Raw genomic sequence first — 26,065 nt, 5'->3', positions numbered from 1 at the left:
GGCTATAATGATAAATATACTGTGAATATTAAAGGCAAATAATTTCTTTCACTTAAAACTTTTCATTTAGCCAGAAATGTGACCAACTAGTGAGGCAGAGAAGCATTTCTACTTTGAAGCAATTTACCTCAGCACTTAGATCTCAGGGTTTGTAGCCCTGAAGCTTGCTTTTTAATATTTTTTTTTCATATGAATCAGAAATGATAATGGCTTTTTCTCAATGTTTTCTTCAACATTTGAATTGCTGAATTACTTCAAAAGCAAGGATACTTACGACTGAATCAGTTAAGGAAGACCTTTCGAGCTCCTGCAGAGCAATGTAAGATGTACATTTTCTGTAGTGGATAACAGGTTAAGTAAGGTACAGGCATAGAGATTCTTCAGTTAGATTTATTTTCCAAGGGAAGTCATAAATACCAGGGAACCCTTTGTGTCAGACTGTTGTAGTTTGCAGAGATGCTCATGTCCCAGTAAGGAGGATTGTGCCTTGTAAAATATCACTACTGTATAAGGATTTTTCATGAGAAAGGAGCCTCGTACCCTTTAGAGCTAGTGTTGTTACTGTGGCAGGGGCATGCGGGGGGCTGCTTTCTCTTGCTATATAAAATTGTTCTCTCCCACTGTATTAAGATTACCCACTCAGAGTACTTGAAGCATAAAGGCTATAGAAAGCCTTTATATTGCACCATAATATTGAGGCACAGGAGAAAACCACCCCGTTCTTCATTCAGTGGTAGAGATTTCATGCATTGCACGTGGCAGGGTTGTGAGTGGAGAGAGTTACTTTCCCACGTCAGCCAATGTGACAGGAGTGCAAATAGCGTGCTGAGCCTCTGTCCTTGTATCAGCTTGTATGATAGGAGGGAAGTCATGGTGTGAAGCACAGCCACGCATCATGGCCTCAGGCCCGTTACAGGACGTTAATTCCCTGGCTCCAACCGCAGTTGGTTAGCGTGAAGCAGGGCTGGATGGACAAAGGCTCTCAAACATGTCGTACGAGAAGATTGGTCTCTACAAGTGAAGAACAGAAAGGATGCATTATGGCTATTTCTTTAGGAATAGCTCTAGCCAAGTATCTATGAAATACTGTCCTGTGCACCTTCATACAATCATAGGACAAACTGCTCTCTGGTGTAACACTATGGAGAGCTTCAGCCTTCTTACTGTGCTGAGTACCTCCATGCTAAAACATGTTTAGTGTGCTAACTGTCGAGATTTGGATGGTTTCTTTGGCAGTCCATTTTTTTTGTGGGAGGGAGGGCTGTTGGGATGAGCTGAATATAAACATATAAGCACTGCTGGGAACATGAGAATGGAAAGGACAATGTGCATTCATTGTAGATTATTGGCAACGATTATAGGCAAACATGTACTAGTTGCTTGATGCACAAGGGTCCAGAGGACATCCACACTGTATGTCAAAAGCCACAAAATGTTCCCTAATTCTCTGTAATAAAACACGGGATAAGAAAATAAAAAACTTGAAAAACCCAACTTGTCATGAAAATAAAGGACTTGCCCATGACCTTTTTGTGTGTAACAAAAGGGAAATTGTTACGTAAAAATTCCCTCTGGGGTGATCCTGTAAAGTGGGATATGTTGCTAGTCTAAATGTGATATTACCCAAATAGCACAAAAAAAATCAAGTTTCCAGTTTCTATGTAATTTGTATATGTGGAATCAGCTTTTGTGCTATCAATGCACTTACAAGAATAATTACAGAGTTCAGATCTTTGATCAGATACACAGATGCACAACTCCATGATTTAGTAAAGTTTATCATTAAACAAATATACTAGCTTATTTCACATGACACACTGAAACAATTCAGAAAAGATAATGAGTCATCAAATCACCGTTTCATCTTTTTGCCGTAATCCAAAGGATAGAATTTGATATTTCTGATTAAATCTGTGACCTGTAAAGACTTTTTCCTTTTTTTTTTTTTTTTATGCAAGTGTTGGAGGCTAATAATTTAACAGATTTTAATGTTTTTGTCTGTGTATGGCCAAATCTGTCACACAGTGAGAAAACGACAGCTTAAGATCAAGAAGTAAAAATACTTACACACTTCAAAATACATGTATTATGTAATAGAGTTAATTGTAACTTTCACTTACTTTAATAAATAATTCCATAGTCACAATAAAACTTTAATTATTATTATTTTTGCTAAGAGAAAAACTTTTTTAATTTTATGATTCAGTGATGGTTGTAAAATACCTTCAGAAATGGTCTATGCTTAAGGGTAAGATGTTGGTAAAGTAATTTTCCTCTTCTTTTTCTCCTTGAAGTTAACAACTAAGCATTTTTCTCAACTGCATATTAAAAAAGTGTGTGTTTTGTAGGTAGAAATATTTTTAAATGCTCTGATGAAATGTTGTGTGTGAACCTTCAGGAAGTTTTAGTGACTTATACTGAAGATGTATTTTTCTTTTCCTGTAAGTGATTATGGATCACTTTTGTGATCAAATTTGGCAACGCTTTTTTTTAAAAAAAAATATAATATGAATTCTGTAAATAATAATTCAAGTACATAAAAAAGCTAGTGTTTCTGTAGAGTGTAGTTGATACAGATTATCGGTAACTAGTAGACCATCATAATGAAATGAAGCGTGCTATTTTAATGATGAAATATTTTAAGGACTTGATACAAATGCTGAAAGAGTTCATTTTTATTGTTTCTGAAACGCTGAATGAAAGTTATGAAATATATCTTAAATTTGTGAAATAACGCTTATTAATCAACTCTGTGCCTGTCTCATGCTGTATATCTGAAAGAGAAGTCACTGATATCTAGGTCTTAATATTTGGAATGAAAATTGATTTTCTTCACCTTGATCACAGCAAAGTATTTAAGGGCTCAGCATGAGAGCATTTTACTGTACTACTTGTTGATCCTAGAACAATCATCATAGCATTTACAGTCTGAAGACAGAATTTCAGTGTGTAAAGAATTGTATTTTTTGAATTATTTATATAGATACTACTGTAGGATGTTACACAGCTTCAAGTTCTCTGAGTTGTATACAAAGCTATTAAAAGGACATCTTGTCTTTAGGAAAACTTCAGCCAAAACGAACTGATTGGGAATAAATGTTAACTGTCAGCAAGCTCAGGCAAGAAAAAACCAGTTAGTCAAAGTCAACACCTTTGACACAGTTCTTCCAGATCTGAATTTTTTTTAGAACTCACTGACAAGTAGCAAACAGCTATGAGCTCTCCTTTCTCCCAGAGGTGGAACAGTTTACTCAGAAACCAAGGCAGCAATCTCTTCAATCTTCCAACGGGGTACCAGCTATCAAATACTGGGCATCTTTCTTTAGTGCAGGAATAAAATCAGAATCCCTATTTCTGGGAGAGCTTCCAGACAAGGTACCTGAGGCACAGCCACCACCAGTGAGTGAGGGGCAGAGCCCCGGGGAAGAGGTGTTGTATGGAGAGCTGCAGCAGCCTTTGCGTCATGGCAGGATCCTGGACGAGATCCAGTTTGGCAGTATGGCCCTGAGGGTGTGGGAGGGTTTGGCTTGCAAAAGGGTGGATTGGCCCTTCACCTGACTGGGGGGAGCCCGAGAACAGTTTTATCATTTGGAAAAGTTTTAAGCATGGACCTGTTGCCTAAGGAAGTGCACGTGTCCTGCCAAGATCTTCAAAAGGATATAAAGTACGTGCATGCTTAGTGCTGTCGCCTAGATGCAATAGCAGGCAATGCTACTGTGATAAATCACCTTCAGTAACGAGGAAAATGAATGGCAAAACTGCAGACGGCTTTACCTGCTGGATGGCAAGTATATTCAGTTAGTGCTGAGGAGGGCGTTTCAGCTCCCAAGACTCATGTTGTAAACATGTAGCTGGTCCCAGTGCACTTGCCAGTGTCTCACTGTGGAACTCCATGAGAATGTGGATGTGCTTTCCTCTCCTGAGCTCTCTCAATGACATGAGGATGTAGGAACAACCACAGGTCTGAAGATCACTGGATTACACAAAGCTTAAGCTATGATAAGAAAATTAGTTTTACCTTCTCCGTGATCACTCCTCCTTTTTCATGCAGAATAGGGAATGAGTCAGATTTTCATCATCATCAAAACCCCTGAGCCAGCCTTCCTCCTTTCACATGCCAATGGAAAGAAGATTGGCAGTGAGTGGGGGGCTGTTGTTCATTGCCACTGTTGCACTGTTACCAATTTGTTAATCCCTCACCTCTTCCCCATTACCCGTGGTGCTCCTATTCTGAAGGCTGGTTTGTGCCAAAGAAGGGGGTTAGTGACACCAGGCAGACCAAACCTGAGCAAGCTGAAAGGGTGACAGCCTAGTTTCCTTAAACCTGTTGACTTCTGAAATGCAGCCTTTTCCACAATTGTTCCACTTAGATAATGCAGAGGGTAATTTAAAACGTTTTGCTGTTTTCTTGCATGTATGCTGCTGTACTTGCATGTCAGTAGTGTTTAATTTGTCTATTTATAGGCTAAATTACAAAAGTTCAAGTATTTACCATTGTTTTGCTAACATATGCTTATTTTGTCTGTACAGATTTGTGGGATTTTATTACATTGTGTGCTTGGTGAAGTATCCCTATAGCAGGAGGGTTGCTAGAATCATACACAAAACAGCATAACTTTATACATCCTTCTTGTATTGTCTGTCCTACATTGCAGGAAAACTTTGGGATTTGGAGTGGGATTTTTTAGTTTAAAGCTATAAAGAGATGAGATGTCAAAGAAGTCTACTAATATTAACAGAGCAGCACTGTTTCATGAGCACTTTATTTTAGCTTTTCTTGATATCATTTGGCACAGAGCATACTGAGCTGATTTCAGTCAATGGTTTGACTAATGTGAGAAAGGAGGTGGGGGGAAAATGGACCAAAAGGGTTTGCTATTAACCTTTATTTATTAATCTCATTAAGGTGAGGCCCAGCAGAAGAGTTATAAATAATTACTGCACAGTTCTACTTTTAAAGAGTCTGAAAAAATTAGCTCTTTTTTATTTTGATCACTACATATCATACCTAGCTAATCTGCAGATAAGAAGTTAGATCCCTTTCTATTGAGTGAACAGTCTTAATGCTGAAGAAACTATTAATTGAATTTGTGGTGTGCGCTTGTAATTTTTCTGCTTACTAACCCCTGCATATCAGAGCTGGAATCAATACATCAAGTTTTGTTCATCCTGGGGACGATGTCAGCAGGAAGACTGTTGATTCTGGTGCTTAAGTTATTTAATGCATCTGTTAATGATGTGTGAAATGGAATAGTATTCAGTGCTTTCTTCTGTGGCTGTGTTGGCTCAAACTTATTTCTCTAGGAAGAATTAGTGGATATGCCTTTCAGTATGCAGCAAGATGTAACTCTTGTATAAATGGCATTTTACTATCACTCATAGATTATAATTACAGTCCAGTTTTTCCTGTTGTTTCTGGGTGCATCATATGCTAAAGTGATGGGCATAACATGAAGATAGCAGCAGGTTTTAATCTCTTACAATAATTTGAACAGTGAAACATGAATCCTTGTTCTGTTTTTGTGGCAAAATGCTTCACAACGTTGTTACTCAGATGCATTATAAACTACAAACAAATGGTTGTGTTATAAAGCTATTACGTTACCAGTCATCGTTTTTACAGATATAAAGCTGTTTTGTTAGCTGTTACACTAAGTGGAAACATACTGTTGGCTGAGGACTGTGAATAGAAAGAGTATTTTCAATGTAATGTCTGTTTGTAGGAAGGTTGGCTGCTGCCAATTAATAATATGTAATTAATTCTTACTAAAAACCAAACACTATCGTTAGGAAAAATTGAATGGATCTCTCAAGTCATTGATTCCCCTACTCACAAGCAATCTAGTTTTTTATAACCTGATTAAATTGTATGCATTACTTGTATTGAAAATCTGATATAAACCCTCTTCTTCTGACAGCTAGAAATTTTCCTTTAATTTCCTGCCCAGGTAAACCTAAGGCTAGTTTACTTTAATTATCTCTCTCTTATTTACTTAATGTATTTAGAGACAATATGATTATTATCCTTCATTTTGCAAGGTTAAACAAGCCAAATAACATTAACCTCTTCTCATAGGATAGTTTCTGGTCCTGGGAAGTCTCTTTTCCATTGATTTAGTCCCACACATTTGATAAAGATGCAGGTTCAGAATTGTGTGAAATTGTCTGCTGTGTCTTTCAGAAATACTCTGACTGATGCAACACAGAATCTTGTTTTCCTTTTCTGTGGAGGATTTGCACTGATGTTTCATAATCTCTCCATATCACCTTACTGTTTGCTAATATTCTTATGTTCTATGATTCTATGATTCTATGATTCTATGATTCTATGATTCTATTACGTTACCAGTCATCGTTTTTACAGATATAAAGCTGTTTTGTTAGCTGTTACACTAAGTGGAAACATACTGTTGGCTGAGGACTGTGAATAGAAAGAGTATTTTCAATGTAATGTCTGTTTGTAGGAAGGTTGGCTGCTGCCAATTAATAATATGTAATTAATTCTTACTAAAAACCAAACACTATCGTTAGGAAAAATTGAATGGATCTCTCAAGTCATTGATTCCCCTACTCACAAGCAATCTAGTTTTTTATAACCTGATTAAATTGTATGCATTACTTGTATTGAAAATCTGATATAAACCCTCTTCTTCTGACAGCTAGAAATTTTCCTTTAATTTCCTGCCCAGGTAAACCTAAGGCTAGTTTACTTTAATTATCTCTCTCTTATTTACTTAATGTATTTAGAGACAATATGATTATTATCCTTCATTTTGCAAGGTTAAACAAGCCAAATAACATTAACCTCTTCTCATAGGATAGTTTCTGGTCCTGGGAAGTCTCTTTTCCATTGATTTAGTCCCACACATTTGATAAAGATGCAGGTTCAGAATTGTGTGAAATTGTCTGCTGTGTCTTTCAGAAATACTCTGACTGATGCAACACAGAATCTTGTTTTCCTTTTCTGTGGAGGATTTGCACTGATGTTTCATAATCTCTCCATATCACCTTACTGTTTGCTAATATTCTTATGTTCTCCTTATTTATCAGTTATGTCCAGTTTAAAAAGTCAACTTTCCTAAGATACTTAGTCACCTACTTCTTAAAACCATGGATGTGGGATTATGTGTGTTGTATTATTATAACAACTGAATTTCTGCAGTGTTGCTTCTCCAAGTTCTCTGGCTCCTTTTGAGGGGTGTCTTCTTCATATTGACGAAATGCCCCTTGAAGTCACTGGAAATAGTGAATAAATCTTCATGAGAGCTAAACTTAAAAGAACAGGGTGAAGAAAGACCAGGAATAGTTCCTGTTCATCTTATTTCTAAATTTATTAGAAGTCCAGTTTAGATAAAATGGTCAACAGTTTAGTCCTACTGTATATTTAGGAAGAGCTAGAGTGGATGGAGGATTAAGTTCCATGTTTTCTCTGTTAAATGGGAGAAATTGTTGTTAAACAATGCTCAAAGAAAAATTGTGTTAATTTAAAAAGCACCATTTGCATTCAGTCTTTTAATACGTGGTAGTCTTGCAATAATCAAGTAGGTTGGTTTGGGCTTTTGTGTATATGTAATAAGAACTTTCCTTTTTTATTACATCAGTAAATCACGAGATTACAATGATTTCAGAGCTTGCAATGCAAATTACATTGTGCTTACGTATTAGCTATTGTATTTCTCTGCCACGATAATAAAGCATTGCCTTTATTCTAATTTGTTTCTTGTCCTTTTTTTCATTCCTGTTTGCAGTTCAGAGTGCCTCAGAGCACGATTAGATTATTCACATTTCTTGCCAACTTCTAGTTTCAGCTGGCATGAAAAGAGGCAAAGAGAAATCCTTGCCAACTCTTGCATTAGTTGTGCTGTAAGAATTGTTCAGAAGACAGCAAACTCTTCAGGAAAGTCACAAAGTCATGCAGTATGAAAAAATAAAATGTTGTGCCTCCCATGTATTATATTGAATTGAAGCCAACTTCCATTCACTGCTTTCAGTGAACATGAAGTGGTTGTATCATGTCAGACTAAACGTTCATTTGACAAAATATCCTCTCTCTGCAGTAACCAGTAGAAGAAGCCGAGGCAGGGGTGTAAGACAATAAAGACACATTGTGATATAGCCTCAGCTGGGGCTCTAGGAGTCTGCAGTACAGCAATGTTGTGGAGAAGGTGTACCTTTGTGTTTAACATAGCAATGATGGAAGTCTCGCACTAAGCTGTTGGCTCAGTCTTTGAAGCTATGCAAAATTTTACCATCAGCAGATTGCTGTGCCAGTAGGTTCTGTGGTTGAGCTACATATTTCTTTTCCTGTTTTTGAATCTTGAGAGCATCATTGTATGTTTCATAGTTCTTTATGTGAGAAGAGACAGTGATTATTCCTATCCGTTTCCCTTATGGTGCTACTGACTTTATAGATCTCGGGGTTGGCCCTCTTTGGACTACTCCCTTTCACCCTCGTCATCTATTCATCTAACAATCCACATGTGTGATCATCTGGTGGCCTTGGTTAGTACCTTTCTACTCACACGTTAGCGATTTCAGATGGGACATTATGATATTGACAAGGTACCTGCCCACAGCCTTCAAGATTCAGGTGCACTATGGACACAACCATCTAATGATGTTTCTGATTCACTCTAGACTTGTCCTCATGGTATTTGCTTTTCCTCTCATCACTACTGAATGTCAACATGACATTTGCACAGAATTTCCTACTGGGTAACTAGGTTCTCTTTCCAGAGTGCTAACAGCTTCCACACAGTCTGACATTCTTCAGGTATAATTAGGATTGTCGTCTTCACATGTGCTTTGCATTTATCTACAAAGAATTTAATCTGCCATTTTATTACCTAGCCATTCAAAATCTTGAGAAATTTTGCAGGCAGGTTTGCTTTTACCATGCTGAATAATTTTAATTTATATTCAGTAAATCTCGCCACCCTGCAAATCACCTCCTTTTCCAGATCACTTATGGCTGCATTGACCAATTCAGGCCCTTGCACAGATCCATTCTCCAGGAAACTTAATCATCCTTCCCTTTGCCTCCTAGGCTTGAGCACGGTGCTTAGAAATTTCAGAGCAAAGTTAGGATCACATTGAATTGCTTTCATCTAGATGATTATAATTTGAGTTGTAAAAAGACATTTTTGTCCTGCAATATTGAGAACAAATTTCTGTGTGGCACTAAGATTAAAATCTGCTATCTTCAGGAAGATTTTATGATTTCAGTGTCATATTTGTTCTGAACTGTTTTCTCTGTATTGAGATCTATTAAAAGTGTTCAGTAACATCATTTAAAATGGATTAGTACAGTTTTGTATATGTGTGATAATATTGTATTACTGAGTTGATTCAAATTTTTTTTTCATTGCTGCTGTTAATCTGTTATCAAAAGCAAAATCATTAGTATAATGGAGTACATCCTCTCACTCTGATTTCAGTGCAGCATATCTAATAAACCAAGGCATCTGAAATGGGAATGTAATAAAAATGCAGTATTTATGTTAATACAATATTGCTGTTAAATGAGTGCTGCTAATGAATCTGCTGTGAAGCTGAGCTTGAAATAAGTCAGGGGTTACAGAAGAATTTGCACAACAGGAGGACAGCATTTAGTTTTACAGTGATAGTTTGTCATCTGTTAAAAATCTTTTGGATAAAATGCATTATACTACTTTAAATAAAACTTACTGTGAAAATTCAGGTACCATAAGTTAAATGTGTAAAACTAAAATACAATTCTTCGTTGTGGATGAAGAAATCAAGTGATTTTTTGTGATTAGAGGAATTAGGAAAGAGTGGAGTTTCAGGGTTTGTGGGGAAGGATGCTGATACCATTCAGCAAGCAAACAGCCTTCCCTTCTTTCTTTTGTTTTCAATGTTACGCATTTTCTTTTTCTTTATTTTCCTATAAGGGGATTTTAATGTGAAATTCTAAACGTGAAAATCATGGATTCAACTTTTTCCAGAAGAAGTGGAGAATACAGAAGCACAGTCACCTTGCAGAGCACACAGTAGACAGCTTTAAATAAAAGGGGCCAGGAAAGGAGCGTGACTTATAACTGGAGAGATGGAAATCTCACATGATCAGCTGATCTTTTTTCATTATTCAAATGTAAATTGTAGAGGGAGAAGGGAAAATGATTCTTCCAAAGAGCAAATATCCTCACCTAGCCCTTTCCCAGGCACTTTTCTCTAATTCAATCCCTAATCTCTAATCTGCCTGTCCTGCCAGTGTCCATCTCTTGTCCTCAAGGAAGCCGTATTTTGATTTTGCCAGCACTGCTGGTTAAACACTGACTCAGTACCGATGGTGTTGGTTCCTGTTCTCTGTGATAGCAAGGAAATTGCCCAAACCCTCATGTCCCTGGTTCATCTCATCTCACCTCATGTGACAAGCAAAATACATACGCACCTCCCAAGACAGAACAAATGTGCTCTGCCAGCTTTAGGTAGGAGTTCTGTGAATAAGGAGTATTTGAGTCATTTTGTAACTATGTACGTTTTTTCACGCTCACTCTCGCTTTAATATAACAGACATCTGTTTTATTAAAGGCAAATTTAAGATAGCTTAAGGTAGTTCTCAGAATTAGGCTGTTGCTTTTCTCCATGTTATATGACTGTAGCCTCAAAAATGCTGACCTAATAGTAGTAGCTATGTTTGCTCAAGCAGAGTCATTTGGGGTCTGAATGGGGTGGGAGGGAGATTCTAGAAATTTTTAATTAAAATTCCATTTTTCTAAATATGACTGTGTATTTCTCATACATGCTAATGTATTTTAAATAATTGTCATGGTTCTTAGCTTTATTAGGAGTTATTTTACATTTATTGCCCTATGCTTAATATTACTTTTAGTAGCAAAACCTCTGTTCTAGAAAGAATTGCAGTAAAATGAGCTAAATGTTTTGAGTCTGAGACATTGTGTCATCAGACCTCACCTCTCTTGATTTCCTCAGTGTATGAAAGACAAATTTCAGTACCCATCTCAAAATCTGATTATAGCTTAAGCTTTCAACACCTCCTTGAACAACATTTTCTATCTAATTAGCATGTTCTCCTTATTTATTAATTACAGTCCAGTCTGCAGATTAAAAAGAGCAACCTCTTCTCCTTTATCTGCTACTCATGGGAAATAATTCTGTTTCTCTGGACTTACTAGTGTTAGCTCAGCAAAGAACAGTGGGTCTTAAATGTATTTATGATGTTAATACTTTACTCCTCCATATCACTTCCCATTTAAGAATAAATATTCATCACATTAAATTAATAATGAGCTAAGTTTTCTTTTAGGGAGGAAACTGAGTCAGAGAAAGTTTTATGATTTGCTCATAGTTTAGCTGTTAGCACAGAAAGGTATGAAGGCCAGATACTTTAAATCTTAGACCTGTGCTTCAGCCATAAAAATATTTAGAAGATATTACAATTACTAATTTGACGGAAGTAGAATGTCTTTTCTTGCCACAGAAATACATTGGAAATTACTCAGGGTGAGTTATACTAGCATGATCTATAGCTTAATTGACGTACTTTATTACATGTATCCCTGCCAACACACATATTCCAATGGTTATATTTCAGTCATTGAATTCTTTGTCAGTGTGGAAAAAAAAATAGTTTTCTTCAAATGAAGTCCATTCAGTTTTTGAATGTTAAGTAGCACTATCCATTTGCCTATGTCTGTAGAAAATACAAGCAGCTTTGTGCTCCATAGACATAAATCCAAGGTCCTCTTAAAAAACATCATCAGTGTTGCTAACCTTTCAGTAAGGATCTGTGCTAATAAGGGTTTAGATATAGGTGAAGACTCAGTGTTTCATGCATAGCAGCATTCAGCCTGCACCTAGGAACTCAGAAGTATTACCTACAGAGCTTCAGTTAAGTGTTTCATTTGGTTTTGCAGTTAGATGAAGTAAAGATAAACCCAAGATATCTGCCCTTCTGTTTAGTTAGAGGACAATATTTGCTTACTGTGAACAGTACTGAAACTGAGACCAAAACAGTGTAAGTAATTCCTACTGAATACTTTAAAGTTCTGTGCCTAAAAATAGCCATGTTCTATAAGAATTGGTAATGATCAACAGTACCAATGTGGGTCCTTTTGTTGGTAGAAGCGCTTCCACTTAATGTCTTTTTTTTGTCTTTCTCTCTCTTTCTAGATGCAACAATTGTTCCATGAAAACTATGAACACAACCGCAAAGGTTACATTCAAGATCTTCACAACAGCAAGATTCACACAGCCATAACACTTCATCCAAACAAAAGACCAGCCTACCAATACAGGCTGCACAATTACATACTGAGTCGCAAAATTTCCGAACTGCGCTATCGGACCATTCAGCTCCATAGAGAAAGTGCCCTGATGAGCAAGCTCAGTAACAGTGAAATAAATAAAGAAGATCAGCAACTGGGAGTGATGCCATCTTTCAGTCATTTCCAGCCACGTGAACGGGATGAAGTCATTGAGTGGGAGTTCCTGACCGGAAAATTTCTTTACTCAATGGTAGAGAACCAGCCACCCCGGCAGAGCCTGAGTAGCGTCCTGCGGGCTGCACTGGATGACACCGTGATGCAAGTCATGGAAATGATAAATGAGAACTCTAGATCTAGAGGAAGGCTCATTGATTTCAAAGAAATACAGTATGGCTACCGCAGGGTAGACCCTCTGCATGGGGTGGAATACATCCTGGATTTACTGCTTTTGTACAAAAGGCACAAAGGCAGGAAAGTTACGGTACCGGTGAGACGCCATGCTTACCTTCAGCAATTGTTTAGCAAACCTTTCTTCAAAGAAGCAGAGGAGCTGGATTTAAGAAGCCTGCTGGAGGATACCAACACTGACACTCAATCTTCCTCTTTTCTTTCAAATTCTTTAAAGATTTTTTCCTCATCGTTCCAAAGCACCAAAGACATCGGGGGACACAGTGACAAGAAAATACATATTCTTGTCCCTCTTACAGGAAGATTTGACATTTTCTCAAGATTTATGGATAACTTTGAGAAGACTTGTCTGATTCCCAGGCAGAATGTAAAGTTGGCAGTAATTCTCTTCAGTTCCGAGTCGGGCCAAGACTCCAGCAAACACATAGAGCTAATGAAAGAATACAGCATTAAGTATCCTAAGGCAGATATGACCCTGATTCCGATGGCAGGAAAGTTTTCTAGAGGTTTAGGTCTTGAAATGGCCTCATCTCGATTTGACAATGACACTTTGCTGCTGTTCTGTGATGTTGATCTGGTATTTACACCAGACTTCCTCCAGCGATGCAGAGATAACACTATTCAGGGAGAACAGGTTTACTACCCTATCATCTTTAGCCAATATGATCCAAAAGTAATATATGGAGGCAACCCTCCAGTTGACAGTAGTTTTGTTTTCACAAAAAGAACTGGATTTTGGAGGGAGTATGGATTTGGAATTACCTGTATTTACAAAAGTGATCTACTTACTGCTGGTGGATTTGATACCTCAATTCAAGGCTGGGGACTTGAGGATGTAGACCTCTTTACGAAAGTGATAACATCTGGCTTGAAGGCTTTCAGAAGTCAAGAAGTAGGAGTCGTCCATATTTTTCATCCAGTTCAGTGTGACCCCAATTTAGATCCGAAACAATACAAAATGTGCTTAGGGTCCAAAGCAAGTACGTTTGCCTCTACGATGCAGCTCGCTGAACTCTGGCTACAGAAACATTTGGGTGTCAGGTACAATCGAACTCTCTCCTGACATCTCAGCCTATTTGGCCTTTTTAGGGGAGTTTACCTCATTATTGTTATGATTTGATTTTGCTGTCATAGTTTTAAACTCCCTCTTCGTTGTCTTCCAAAGACTGTTGACCTCAAACGGGATGAGTCTGCTATTCACTGATGTTTCTTATACCTACTGAACTGGTGAGGTGAATTCCTTCATACTTCCTTTATTTGAAATTTAGTCAAGTCACGGCAATCATATGATCACATGGAGCACATCCATCACAAGAGACTGCATCAGAAGAATGTTCTTTTTCAGCTTTGGGATGCAGTATCATCTTTGTTGCATTTCTCAGATTTGATGTGATACAAATATTTACTGGTGAAGGTACCACAAAAGTGCTTTATGCTTCTTCTGGGGATGGAACTCTATAAGATAAACTTGAGTTTTATAATTTATATGAGGACTTATATGTATAAATGCTACTTTTCTTCATCTTTAGAATTTTTAAAGTTGGCTTTTGTTTAGTTGTTGTTTTCTCATTCTTGTGAACAGACTTTTCTTTACATTATACTGTTTACCTTTATTTTTAAAAAAAAAAAAAAAAAGCTGAGGAGCTACTTGCAAATACAACTGGTACTGGCTACCAAGGTCCTTAAATGTCTTATTATAATAACAAACTCCTCATTGTTGTTCACTGTAAGTGTAAATTAACTTTATTTTCACAAGGAACAGGATATAATCAAATGCTCATGTACACTTCAGAAGATTTGTAAGCCAACATCCTTCATTTGCAGGCAAGAAGAAACTATGACTTAACATGGTCATTTATGATAAAGTGCAGGCCTACAGTATTCTTTTTTTGAAACACATAGTATAAGTTGCTGTTTCTGTTTTTAGAACGAGTCTCTAATACATAATTTTCTTGTACATTCCTTTCATAAAGCTGCACTTGATACAGTGTTAGAAGTTAAAGCTGTATGGTTTTTTTTTTACATTTTCCATGAATATTGGTATTCAGTAGCAATTTGTTGTTAAAATTAAAATAATTGTAGAATAATTATTTAAGTTTCAAAATTTACTATTGCTGGTCAAAGTTCCTTGCCAATATATTTATAATAGTGGAGGTTATAAGACTGTGTTAAGATTTATCTCTCTGGACAGCCTGAAGTTGTCATATTGTGGATTCACGGAGTAAAGTATTTAAAATTATACCAACATAAGAATAAAATCAATTTCTGTATTTTAGAGAAATGTTTATATAGGGATATATATGTGTGTGTGTGTGCGCGTGTGTGTGTATATCCCTATATATATATATAGATATAGAAAGAGAGTATTTTCAAAATGTGTTCTCTTTTCAGTTCAGGCAGCGATTTGTTACAATCGTTATTTTTGCCACATGCTTGCAACGTTTCATGTTATACTGTGGTAAGAGCTCAAAGGCATCCAAGAAACCATCAGAATTCAGCCAAACTTAAATTAATACAGCGGGTACGTCTAATAGCCTCGTACCCTTGATCTCAAACTATATTTCAAATAAAGCTGGGCAAGAAAAAGTAAGCAATTATTGAATTTAAGTTTGTAAGTTTTTCAGCTGTAACTGACTCCTTCTGTGTTTCCTTTGAAAAAACAACCAAGAGATTGGAATTCACTGACACATCTATTTGTTTGAAGTTATCCTGATAAACTTCCTGAGGCACAAGGAGGATGTGTAGGTCAGTTAATGTCTCTTATCTGCGGTTCTCTGTTCTGGATTTACCATGCAAGGAAAAAGGCATCCCTGAAAAGGAGTGAGTAAACTCAGAATTAAAGGGCTGGCCATAGCTTTTTGTATGCTTTTAAAAAGGCCATCCCCATTGCCTTGGAGAAGGTAGTAATTGTGGTAGATGAGAACAGATAGAAGGTAATTCACGCTTGTCTGCCCTCCCCAAGGAGAGCTCCTGGCTTGTTATTCTCCTGGAGGCTCTTGCCTTCCTAGCCCAGTATTGTTAGCTCAAATGTCTGGAGAAGGTAAAATTCAGTATTACTTATTAAATAATTCTTGGAAACCGCTCTTTAAATTGAGTGCAAAGGTCACGCTTTGTTCAATTAGAGAGCCAAGAACAAGGAGCGTACAATTTAGTTGGTCAATCTCGACTAACTGATGCAACTCAGATTGTAAATATCAAAACTGAATGCCTGTTGATAAACGTTTGTGATTATTTCATAAACATGAAAAAAAATATTTACAAAGACATCTAAGGAAATCATTGTCTGCTGGGATGTATTCCAGTGCTTATTTCAATTACTTAACTTAGTGGCCAGAAAGTATTTGCTCAGCTCAAAGTAAAATAGTAGATTAGAACAAGAAATGAAACCAATCATTCAGTGGGGATAAAGATGTATACAGAGGGCTTGCAGGATCAGGTCCTACATGATATAAGCAAAACGCTAGTATTTACCAGTACAAATATTTATTTAGTGTCTGACTGATTCATTTGTTTATATGATGAATTACTTTGTTAAAAACCTGATTATAAATGTTTATTATGAAATATTGCATTGTCTTTTGAAATAACTATCCTGAGATAACTTGAGAACTTGTGTTAGTTTGTTTAAGGAATAATATGCCTTCTAAGGAGATCATATTAAAAGAAAAAAAAAAAGCACAAAAGTGTTAGAGTAATGTTATGGATGTATAGATTAAGATGGGAATGTCCGTGCTAATCAGCTGTTTGCTTTTGTCTAGTCTGAATCATAATCTTGATTGTAAAATGAAATTTCTATGTGTATGACATCCCTTTGTAAATGCATAACTAATGAATCACAATAGAACAGAATGACCCATTTTTCTGAAACCTCCTTACCCTGGGAGTAGGTTCCATGGTTTCATTGCTGGGAAGTGGGTAGTGAACTGCTCACACTTTGGCTTTTCGGACACTGCCTTCCTTAAAAAAACTCTCAGCAATCCCCACACAGAAACCTCAGAAATCCCCACGCCACTCCCATCCTGACATGTTTTCCCATTCACAGTACTTAATTTAACAGAGCATTTGCATCTTCTGGATGAAGGAAAAACATCAGGTTGGGCTTCCTAAGACTTGCTGAGTATACTCTGCACCAGGGTACTGATTCTCAAGCTGGAGAAAGGCAGAGGGCCAGGGGGAGGCGTGAGGCTCAGCCGTGGGAGTCGGTGCCTTCTGCCTGAGTCACCTCCTTGCTGCCACCAGCACTGCCAGATGCCTCTCCTTGGAGCTGCAAACAGGCAGCGCAAGCCAGTGCAGGAGAAGAGCTGCGCTTGCTGCCACCAGCTGGTTTTGGGGAGCAAAAGGGCTATTTTAATCAGGGCTTTGGAGGAGTGAAAGGAGGATGCCGAACTGAGGTTTGATTGGGTTGGGGTGGCAGGGTATCTTGTGCAGATCCTGTGTCTCCCTGTCCCCGGGTGGAAAGGGAGTCTGGTCCCACACCTCTTCCCTGTTTCCTCTAAAGAGGCATTGGAAGGAAGGGGCAAAACCAGCAGTCCTTCCACTCAGTGGGGCTAGTGGGCCTGGACCACACACTTGGAGTCCTACCATATCATGGGACATGTGGGGAAAAAGGTGCCAAACAGTATTCCCAAAAAGCAGTACAGAGAGAGGCACCTTCTGCACTCACCAAAGACCAGAAGGATGTGTCTAAAAGTGCCTTTTGGAGCCTTTGTATCAGTGTGTGCTTAACAGTGCTTCAAGACTCTTGTAAAAATTATAATGCTGGTAAAATGTCTCATAGGAGTGTACTGCAGATCCTGAGGAACTGTGGAGACTTCCAAGGAGCATGAGTTAACAATGACTTTCTTTCAATAGAGCAAATAAGCAATTTAAACTTCTTTTGGTTTCCTAAGAAGTAATTCTAGTGATTAGTTAAGATGTAGTTTGCCACACAGAAAATTTTGCTCCAAAGAGCAATGCTAGCTTTAAGATACAAACAAAACACATGTGCAGTCTACATCTGATTCTCCTGCAACTTGAAATCGGTTAAAATTTTTGGAAAAAAATATGGACTAAGAATTGGTGAGCCGCTGACTGGAGGAAAGTTTTGTGTTTCTGCTCTACTTTTAAAATGAGATAAGAAGAAAACAAAAAATGCCTATAGTAGATACACACAAAAATCAGCCATGATGTGAAGGTAACAGTAATGATTATGGTCCTAAACTGCAGCACAATGAGATGTTTCACAAAAGTCTAACTATTTACAATAAGTGAACATCACTGAAGGTTATACCCTGTCATAAGTCTGTAAGTAACATGTAAAGTTAAATCAGTCAATTTTTAATTCTTTCATTTCTTAGAATAATTTTCTTTACATTTTCTTCTGTCAAGCATTTATTCACTTGGTTAATGAGCTGGCTTTTCATGACTCCTTCCTACTTTTCCTTGGGTCTTCCCATTTGCAGTATATATTACTACAGTATTTGAAACTTTTTGAGCTAGCATGATATTTCTGTTATGGTTTTATGATGTCACTGCCATATAAAACTGCTGAACTAGAGTATTTCGCTGAATGAGTTTCCAGTCCTACTTCAAATTGTTTCCATTTGCCTACCACTGTAATTTAAAAGTGTTCTGAATATTGTTACTTCGGTCCTTCCTCTGGTCTCCTTCATACTGGAATCCCACCAAGGCAAGGAAATGCAAAAACTTTCCAATCCTTAAGTCTAGGAAAACGAACAGAATCTGGGGATTTTCTTGATCTCTTTTTTTTGTTTGTTTGGGGGTTTTTTGCCTTCAAATCTTTTATCTAGAATTCCAGAAGCATATCTATCATTTCCATAATTTTAATAAAATAAATAATGGTTATTAAGATGAAAGACAGCACATATGTGGACTATATGCTACAAATGGTAATTTTACATCCTTATTTTCTAGGCACTTAATTATTCACCAGATGTTTGCCATTTACAGGAACTTTGAAGATAAATTAAAAGCATCCTTGCTGATTTAGTGTTTATTTAGCATTAGTGGAAAGCTTAACCATGTCAGTAGATATGAAAAGATGTACTATATGCTGTAGGCTGCTGGGTTTTTTTTCTTTTGTAGTGCTGGTGGGGAGATCTCCTCAGCTCTGCATAGGAAGCCTACAGCGTGGTAGTGTTCTTCACAAATCAGCTATGTCTAGCAATGATCTTAAGTGACTGCAAAGCTATGGGCATAGCATCCAGCTTCATACAGCAGGCAAGACTTACTGGACTTACCTAAACATGTGAGAGACTGATCCTCAGATTCAAAGGGACTCTGATGTGGCATAATCAGATAGTAGGTACATAGGTCAAATACATCTGCTGCCACAACTTCTGGGCACACCCACCGAAGGCATCCCTTTAAAAAGGAGGTCCCAGCAATACAATGGGCTCTGTGAAGATATTCCTAAAAGAGATGTATGCAAGCTAACATAGGTGCCAAATACTTTTACTTAGGGCAGGTAAATTGCCTTTAGGTGATTTCATCAAAAAAAGGATAGAAAGAATAAAATGAATGATGAAAAAAAATGCTTGTGCTTGAGATCATGAACATTTTTATCATGGTTATTTGAGAAGCCTTCATGACTTGCTCTCACCCTTGCTTAGGGTAATATGGAGCAATAAATTATGCTTATTTTACACATTTGTCCATATGCTGCTGACTAAAGAAAAGATAAGCTGACTAAATGCTTTGAAGATGATGGTTGAACCAGAAGTGACCAGAGAAAGAACTGCTGAGCGTAGTTTAACCTTAAAACCAAAACTCAGATCTGCTCCCAGGTAAGAGTAATTCTCCTAGCCGGCTGTCTTGGACAGACGTGAGAAGTAGAAGCCTGAGTTTGTACAAAGCATAATGGTATCCGGGGATCCACCTTCATGCTTCTAGTGTCTGATTGCTGGGAGCAGGCACAAAGTCCAAACACAGTGCTACCACTGGTTGAAGAAAAAAATGAGGAATGCAGTTAAGTGAGAAATGCAGTAAAAAGTGTTTTGTGGGTGACAGGATGAATAGGAATGATGTAAATCCAGAGGGGTGTGTGTATCTTTGTTACGTTAAGAGAGTGGAACACAAAACTCGTTTTAAAGTGGAACTCAGCTTTCCTTTCTTCCTGAAAGCTTTTCGCCTTGCTTTGAGTTCCACTTGTACATGCAGTGGCAAATGCTGAAACCATCTGGAGTAATACCAAAACTACAGCCCTTTCACACCTGGTTTGTTCTGACCAGCAAGCCCAAGTTCACTGAAGTGAAGTTTAACTGGCAATTATGACTTTGTCCTGCTCTCTTTTTAGACATGACACACTTTATTGTTATTTAACTGGGAGTGAGATCTTTGATAGCTTTGTCCTATTCGTGCCTAAGATGCTCTAGTCTTTCCATTGTGACTTCATATATTGCACTGTTATGTGGCACATCACTGCTTTAAATGAGAGTTTCTTTAAGCAAAGGCTTCTGGACAATAGCATACAGCTGGTGTAACCTTGCAACCACAGCTATGTGGTTGAAATAAAGTATATTCACCTATGGTCTTTTATTTGCTGTGTTGATACAATGGTTTTGCTTGATGAAAAATCCAGAATGAGTATGAGTTATGACTGAATATTTCCTGTTGACAAAGCTGAGCAAATTAATTTAAATAACTGGGGCCAAGTGATGAGCCATGTACCCAGCATGTGCTGATACTGGAGGATATCCAGAGACTGTAGGTGCTTTTAACAAAACAAGTTATAGGAAGATATCTCTGGTAAAAGTGAATGAGAAATGCTGTGTTTTCCACTCCAGAACTGCCGGTAGCAGAAGATTTATCTTGCTTGTAGAATTATATCAGTCATAACTTCTGCCATGATCAGCAGGCATTTAAGGGAAGGGGAGATCCCTGGATCTTGCCCTCGTGTACGAAAGAGACCACAGAGATCAAGATTTAGCCTAGAACACCCTTAGAAGAGAGCCCGCTCTGAGAGAAACATGGGGCTGGGCAAAGGGAGCATGCAAGAAACCAAAGAGAAGATTCCCTTTCTTCTTTTTCTTTATGCTTGACATGTTGCTGTGCTCTGCAGGGAGCTACCGGGTCTGCCTGGATTTAGCTTGGCACCAGGTGGGGAAACCTATTCATTAAGCCTTGTGGAAAGAAAGCATAAATGCTGTGTATGTGACAGGAGCAGATAGTGGTGGGCGATGGGAAGGAAAGTGCATGGGAAATCACATAAAGAACAAAGAAAATGGATTTTTTTTTTCACTTGTGAAGTAGAAATTCAGTCTGTGGGTAAGCAATTTTACTAGCCTTGATACATAAGGGCAAGAGCCAGTAATAAAGAGAGGGAGAAATAAAAGGACATCAATTCAAAAGGAATGAGAAGATACAGACACAGTGCAGAAAACAGGCTATCTGTGTAAACACAAAATTTAATTAAAGTAGACATTAAAGTAGATGGGAAAAAATAGCACAAGAAATAGAAGGAAAGAAACTGCAGGAAGAAAAGAAGAAGAACTTAGAAAGGTTTAATAAAAAACAACTGAAGGACTAGTGTAGATGTAACTTAAGCATCGGGTACAGAATGCTTTGCAGTGCTGTCTGAGAAACATGGGAAACATTTCTGCAGCACTGCACCCCACTGCTTTACCTGGGGGTGGCTTAAGGAGCAAATGCCAAGTTAATGCTTTTTATCAGAGCCTAAAATACCTGCATTTGTTTTCATGTGGGTTTGCCCCCACCCTGTATGGTAAATATCTATTCCAATGCTGTGTTACTGGGATTTTCTTTTTCTGAACAGAGTAAGATGGGAGAGCTGTCTTTAGTACTAACAGTTGAAGCTTAGTGGTAGAGAAATGGCAATACCAATGCTACGGTACATCTTTTTTTTCTTTTTTTTTTGACATTATAATGTCCTCTAATTACAAAAAGTTGGCATTTGGAGGGAGCTTCTGCAGTCTTGTCCCATCTTCCTTTCCCTTCCTATTCCACCTTCAGTTTCTAGCTTCTGCTGTACTTAGGTACTGATGACAAACTTAGAGGACTAAGGAAATCTATCTCCTTTTTAGTATCGCCATAGCAAGGGATTAAATTTTGGGCACAGCTTTTGTTGTGAGCTTATGCATTTAACCCAAAATTATATATTCCAGGTAAAATTATTTTTCAACACCTTGGTAGTTTATTCATACAAATATGATTAAGTTAGACACTGTAATGATGTCACTGCTGTGTAAAATTGCTGAACTACAGCACTTTGTTGAATTAGTTCCCAGCTCTGTTGCAAACCATTTCCATTTGCCTGTCACTTCTCTTTAAACTATCCTGAATTTTATTACCACTTCCCTCAGTCTTTTCTGATATCTTGAGTTTCTTGCCAGGAACAGGAACACAAAAGCGTTCCAGACTTAAAAATGCATCTCCAAAATTAGGGCTGAAGTGTACAAGATTCACTGATTCAGCAGATGTTAAAGGGCTCAGTGACACAGAGAAGCGAACCCTTGAAAACGGAGAGAGAAAATGAAGAAGCGGGAGGTGCTTAGCTCCTGAGACGTATCAGACTTGGTGAGGTTACATTTTTATCATACTCGTTTTCCTGCTAACATTCATGACAACTATGTTGCTTTATTACAGACTCGACTGCTAAATGTTGTCTGACAGTAGTATTGGTGAAGTAAATTAAAATGTCAGGAAAGGTGTTTGGGAGAGAAACAAGGAGGAAAAATGCACCCATACTACTCTACTGTGAGGCTGGTTCTGTTAGCGATCCCAGAGTGGTGGGGTCAGCAAGGCCTCTGGAGGGCACCCTCCCTTCCATAGTGGGGTTGGGTTCCCTGAAGATGAATAAGCACCTTGCTAAAAACTCTTATGCTTGTGTACTGCACATATTTTACAGAATCACATACAATCGCAGAATGGCTGAGATGGGAAGGGACCTTTGGAGATCATATAGTCCAAACCCCTGCTCAAAGCAGAATCACCCCTAGCGCAGGTTGCACACGGCTGTGTCCAGTTGGGTTTTGAATATCTTCACAGGTGGAGAGTCCACAGCCTCAAAGGGCAACCTGTGCCTGTTTAACCAGACCCACTAGGCAGTACTGAGAAGAGTCTAGCTCTTGTCTTCTTTATTCCCCCCATCAGGTATTTATACATATGGGTAAGATCCCCATGAGCCTTCTCTTCTCTAGACTCCCAACTCTCTCAGCCTTTCCTTGTATGACAGATGCTCCAGTCCCTTAATCATCTTTTTGGCCCTGCACTGGAATCACTCCAGTATGTCCATGTCTCCCTGTACTGGGGAGCCCAGAACTGGACCTAGAGGTGTCTCACCAGTGCTGAGTAGAGGAGAAGGATCACCTCTCTCTTCCTACTGGCAATGGTCTTCCTAATGCAGCACAGAAGGCTGTTGGCCTTCTTTGCTGCATGGGCACATTGCTGGCTCATGGCCAGCTTGTTGTCCACCGGGACCTGAGGTCTTCCTCTGCAAAGTTGCTTTCCAGTCCTGGTCAGCTCTGTCGCATGGCCTTCTTTGCTGCATGGGCACATTGCTGGCTCATGGCCAGCTTGTTGTCCACCGGGACCTGAGGTCTTCCTCTGCAAAGTTGCTTTCCAGTCCTGGTCAGCTCCTAGCGTGTACTGTTGCCTAGGATTATCCCTGCCCATGAGCAGAACTTTGCACTTACCTTTGTTGAACTTCATAAGGTTCCTGTTTGTGTATTTTTCCAGTTTGTCAAGGTCCCTCTGAATGGTAGCACCCACCTGCTATGTTAATTATTCCTCCCAGTTTTGTATCATCTACAAACTTGCTGAGAGTATGCTCAATACCATCGTCCAGGTCATTAATGAAGATGTGAAACAATATTATCCCCAGTGTTGACTACTGAGGTACACTACTAGTGACTGGCCTGGATCTGGACTTGGGCCTGGCCATTCAGATAGTTTTCAGTCCACCTCAGTGTCCATTTATCTGGTCTGTAGATATTCAGTTTGCCTATGGGGATGTTAGGGAAGAGTTGAAAGCCCTGCTCAAGTCCAAATAAAAAACATCCACTGCCCTCCCCTTAGTCACCAAGTCAGTCATTTCATTGTAGAAGGCTATCAATCAGGTTGGTCAGGCATGATTTAATCTTTGAAAATCCATGCTGACTGCTCCCAGTCACCTGTGTGTCCTTTCCAAGTCTATTTGCTCCATCTCCCCCCTGGGATCAAGGAGAAGCTGACCAACCTGGAGTTCCCCAGATCCTCCATCTTGTTAGATGGGGTGGCATTTGCTTTCTTCCAATTCTCAAGAACCTTCCTTGAGTGTCATCACCTTTCAAAGATGATCAAGAGTGGCCTTGCAGTGACATCAGACAGCTCTCTAAGCACTCATAAGTGTATCCTATCTGGTCCCATGGACTTGTGTATGTCCAGTTTGTTCAAATATTCCTTAACCTGGTCCTCCTCCACTTAGGGTAAGTTTTTCTTGCTCCAGACTTTCCCACTGGTGTCAGAGGCCTGGGATTTACAGAATCACAGAACTGGTTGAAGTTGGAAGGGACCTCTGGAGGTCATCTGGTCCAAACCCCCTGCTAGGCTCAAGCAGAGACACCTAGAGTTGATTGCCCAGAACCATGTCCAGATGGCTTTTGAGTATCTCCAAGGATGGAGACTCCACCACCTCCCTGGGCAACCTGTGCCAGTGCTCAGTCACCCTCACAGTAAAAAGTGATTCCTGATGTTTACATGGAAGCTCCTGTGTTTCGGTTTGTGCTCGTTGCCTCTTGTCCTGTCACTGGGCACCATGGAAAAAGCCTGGCTCCATTCTCTTTGCACCCTCCCTTCAGGTATTTATATACATTAATAGGATCCCCCCAAGCCTTCTCTAGGCTAAGCAGTCACAGCTCTCTCAGCTTTTCCTCACAGAAGAATTGCTCTACTCCCTTCATCATCTTTGTGGCTCTTAATTGGTCTCTCTCCAGTAGCTCCCTCTCTCTCTTGTACTGGAGAGTCCAAAATTGGACACAGTACTGCAGGTATGGCCTCACCAGTGCTGAGGAGAGGGGAAGGATCGCCTCCATTGACCTGATGGCAAAACTCCTCCTAATGCAGACCAGGATACCATTAGCCTTCTTTGCCACAAAGGCACAGTGCTGGCCTATGTTCAATTTTGTGTCTACCAGGACCCCCAGGGCCTTTTCTGCAAAGCTGATTTCCAGCTGAGTGGCCCCCAACATACATTGGTGCATGGGGTTGTTCTTTTCCAGGGGCAGGAATTTGCACTTCTCCATGTTGAACTTCATGAGTGTCCTGTCAGCCCATTTCTCCAGCCTGTCAAGGTCCCTCTGGATGGCAGCATGACCCTCTGGTGTGTATCAGCCACTCCTCCCAGTTTTGTGCCATCAGCAAATTTGCTGCAGATACACTCTGCCCCATCATCAAGGTCTTTAATGACGATGTTGCACAGGGCTGGACCCAGTGTAGACCCCTGAGGTACACCACTAGTTACTGGCCTCCAGCTAGACTTTGTGCCACTGATAACCACCCTCTAGGCCTGGCCATTCAGACCGTTTTCAACCAACTTCACTGTCTGCTTATCCAGCCCACACATCAACAGCTTGTCTATGAAGGCAAATTCCTGAAGGCAAATCTTAACAGAGTCCTGAAGATTCTTGAAAGCAAATTACTAGTGAGATGTAGGCAAAGACATCATTGAGTGACTTGACCGTTTCCATGTCTTTCGTCATGATGTCCCTTGCCCAATTCAGCAATGGACCTGCATTTTCCCTTCTCTTCCATTTGCTGATGATACACCTTAAGCAGCCCTTTTTGTTACCTTATGCCACTTGCCAGGGTCAAGTCCTGGTGGCTTTGGCTTTCCTAACCCACATCTACATGCTGGGACAGTGTCTCCCTATTTCTTAGGGGTTACTTGTCCCTACATTCACCTCCTGTATGCTTTAGTTTAGTTTTGTTCATCCATGCATGCCTGTTTTTCAAATGACGGTATCCAGGCAGCCTTCCAGTAGAAACCACTGATTTGTCTCTGAGTTAGTAGCCTGAATGTGTTTTCAGATGTAATTTGTACTGTTAAAAAGTCTGCTGGATAGTTAATTGAAAAACATCTGTGGAGTGAATACATAGCTGCAAAACAGCTACTGCAAGCTTCTGTCCAGGACCCACCTTGTCCTGCAGCAGTAAGTAGGATACTTGATACAAAGATGTCACAGGGAAAAGACCCAGGGATGAGCAGGCAGAAAAATTATAGAATCATAGAATCACTGAGGTTGGAAAAGACCTCTAAGATCATCGAGTCCAACCATCGACCCAACACCACCATGCCCACTAAACCATGTCCCTAAGCGCCTCATCTACACGTCTTTTAAATACCTCCAGGGATGGGGACTCAACCACTTCCCTGGGCAGCCTCTTCCAATGTTTAACCACTCTTTCAGTAAAGA

The 26,065-nt window shown here is 39.2% G+C and overlaps 1 protein-coding gene across 1 annotated transcript in view; it reads left to right on the top strand.

Moving 5' to 3' along the window:
* CHSY3 (chondroitin sulfate synthase 3) overlaps positions 1 to 14,132 on the top strand; it is a 198,113-nt gene extending 183,981 nt beyond the window's left edge. Inside the window, exon 2 of the mRNA XM_019474010.1 lies at positions 12,154 to 14,132. Within this exon, the coding sequence (XP_019329555.1) occupies positions 12,154 to 13,719 (1,566 nt within the window). The 3' untranslated portion in view covers positions 13,720 to 14,132. The remainder of the gene's footprint in view (positions 1 to 12,153) is intronic.
* The last annotated feature ends 11,933 nt before the right edge of the window (positions 14,133 to 26,065 follow it).

The sequence above is a fragment of the Aptenodytes forsteri genome, unplaced genomic scaffold (assembly GCF_000699145.1).
Source record: "Aptenodytes forsteri isolate BGI_AS27 unplaced genomic scaffold, ASM69914v1 Scaffold28, whole genome shotgun sequence".
NCBI classification, from domain to species: Eukaryota; Metazoa; Chordata; class Aves; order Sphenisciformes; family Spheniscidae; genus Aptenodytes; species Aptenodytes forsteri.
This window is presented reverse-complemented; position numbering and strand designations above follow the sequence as displayed.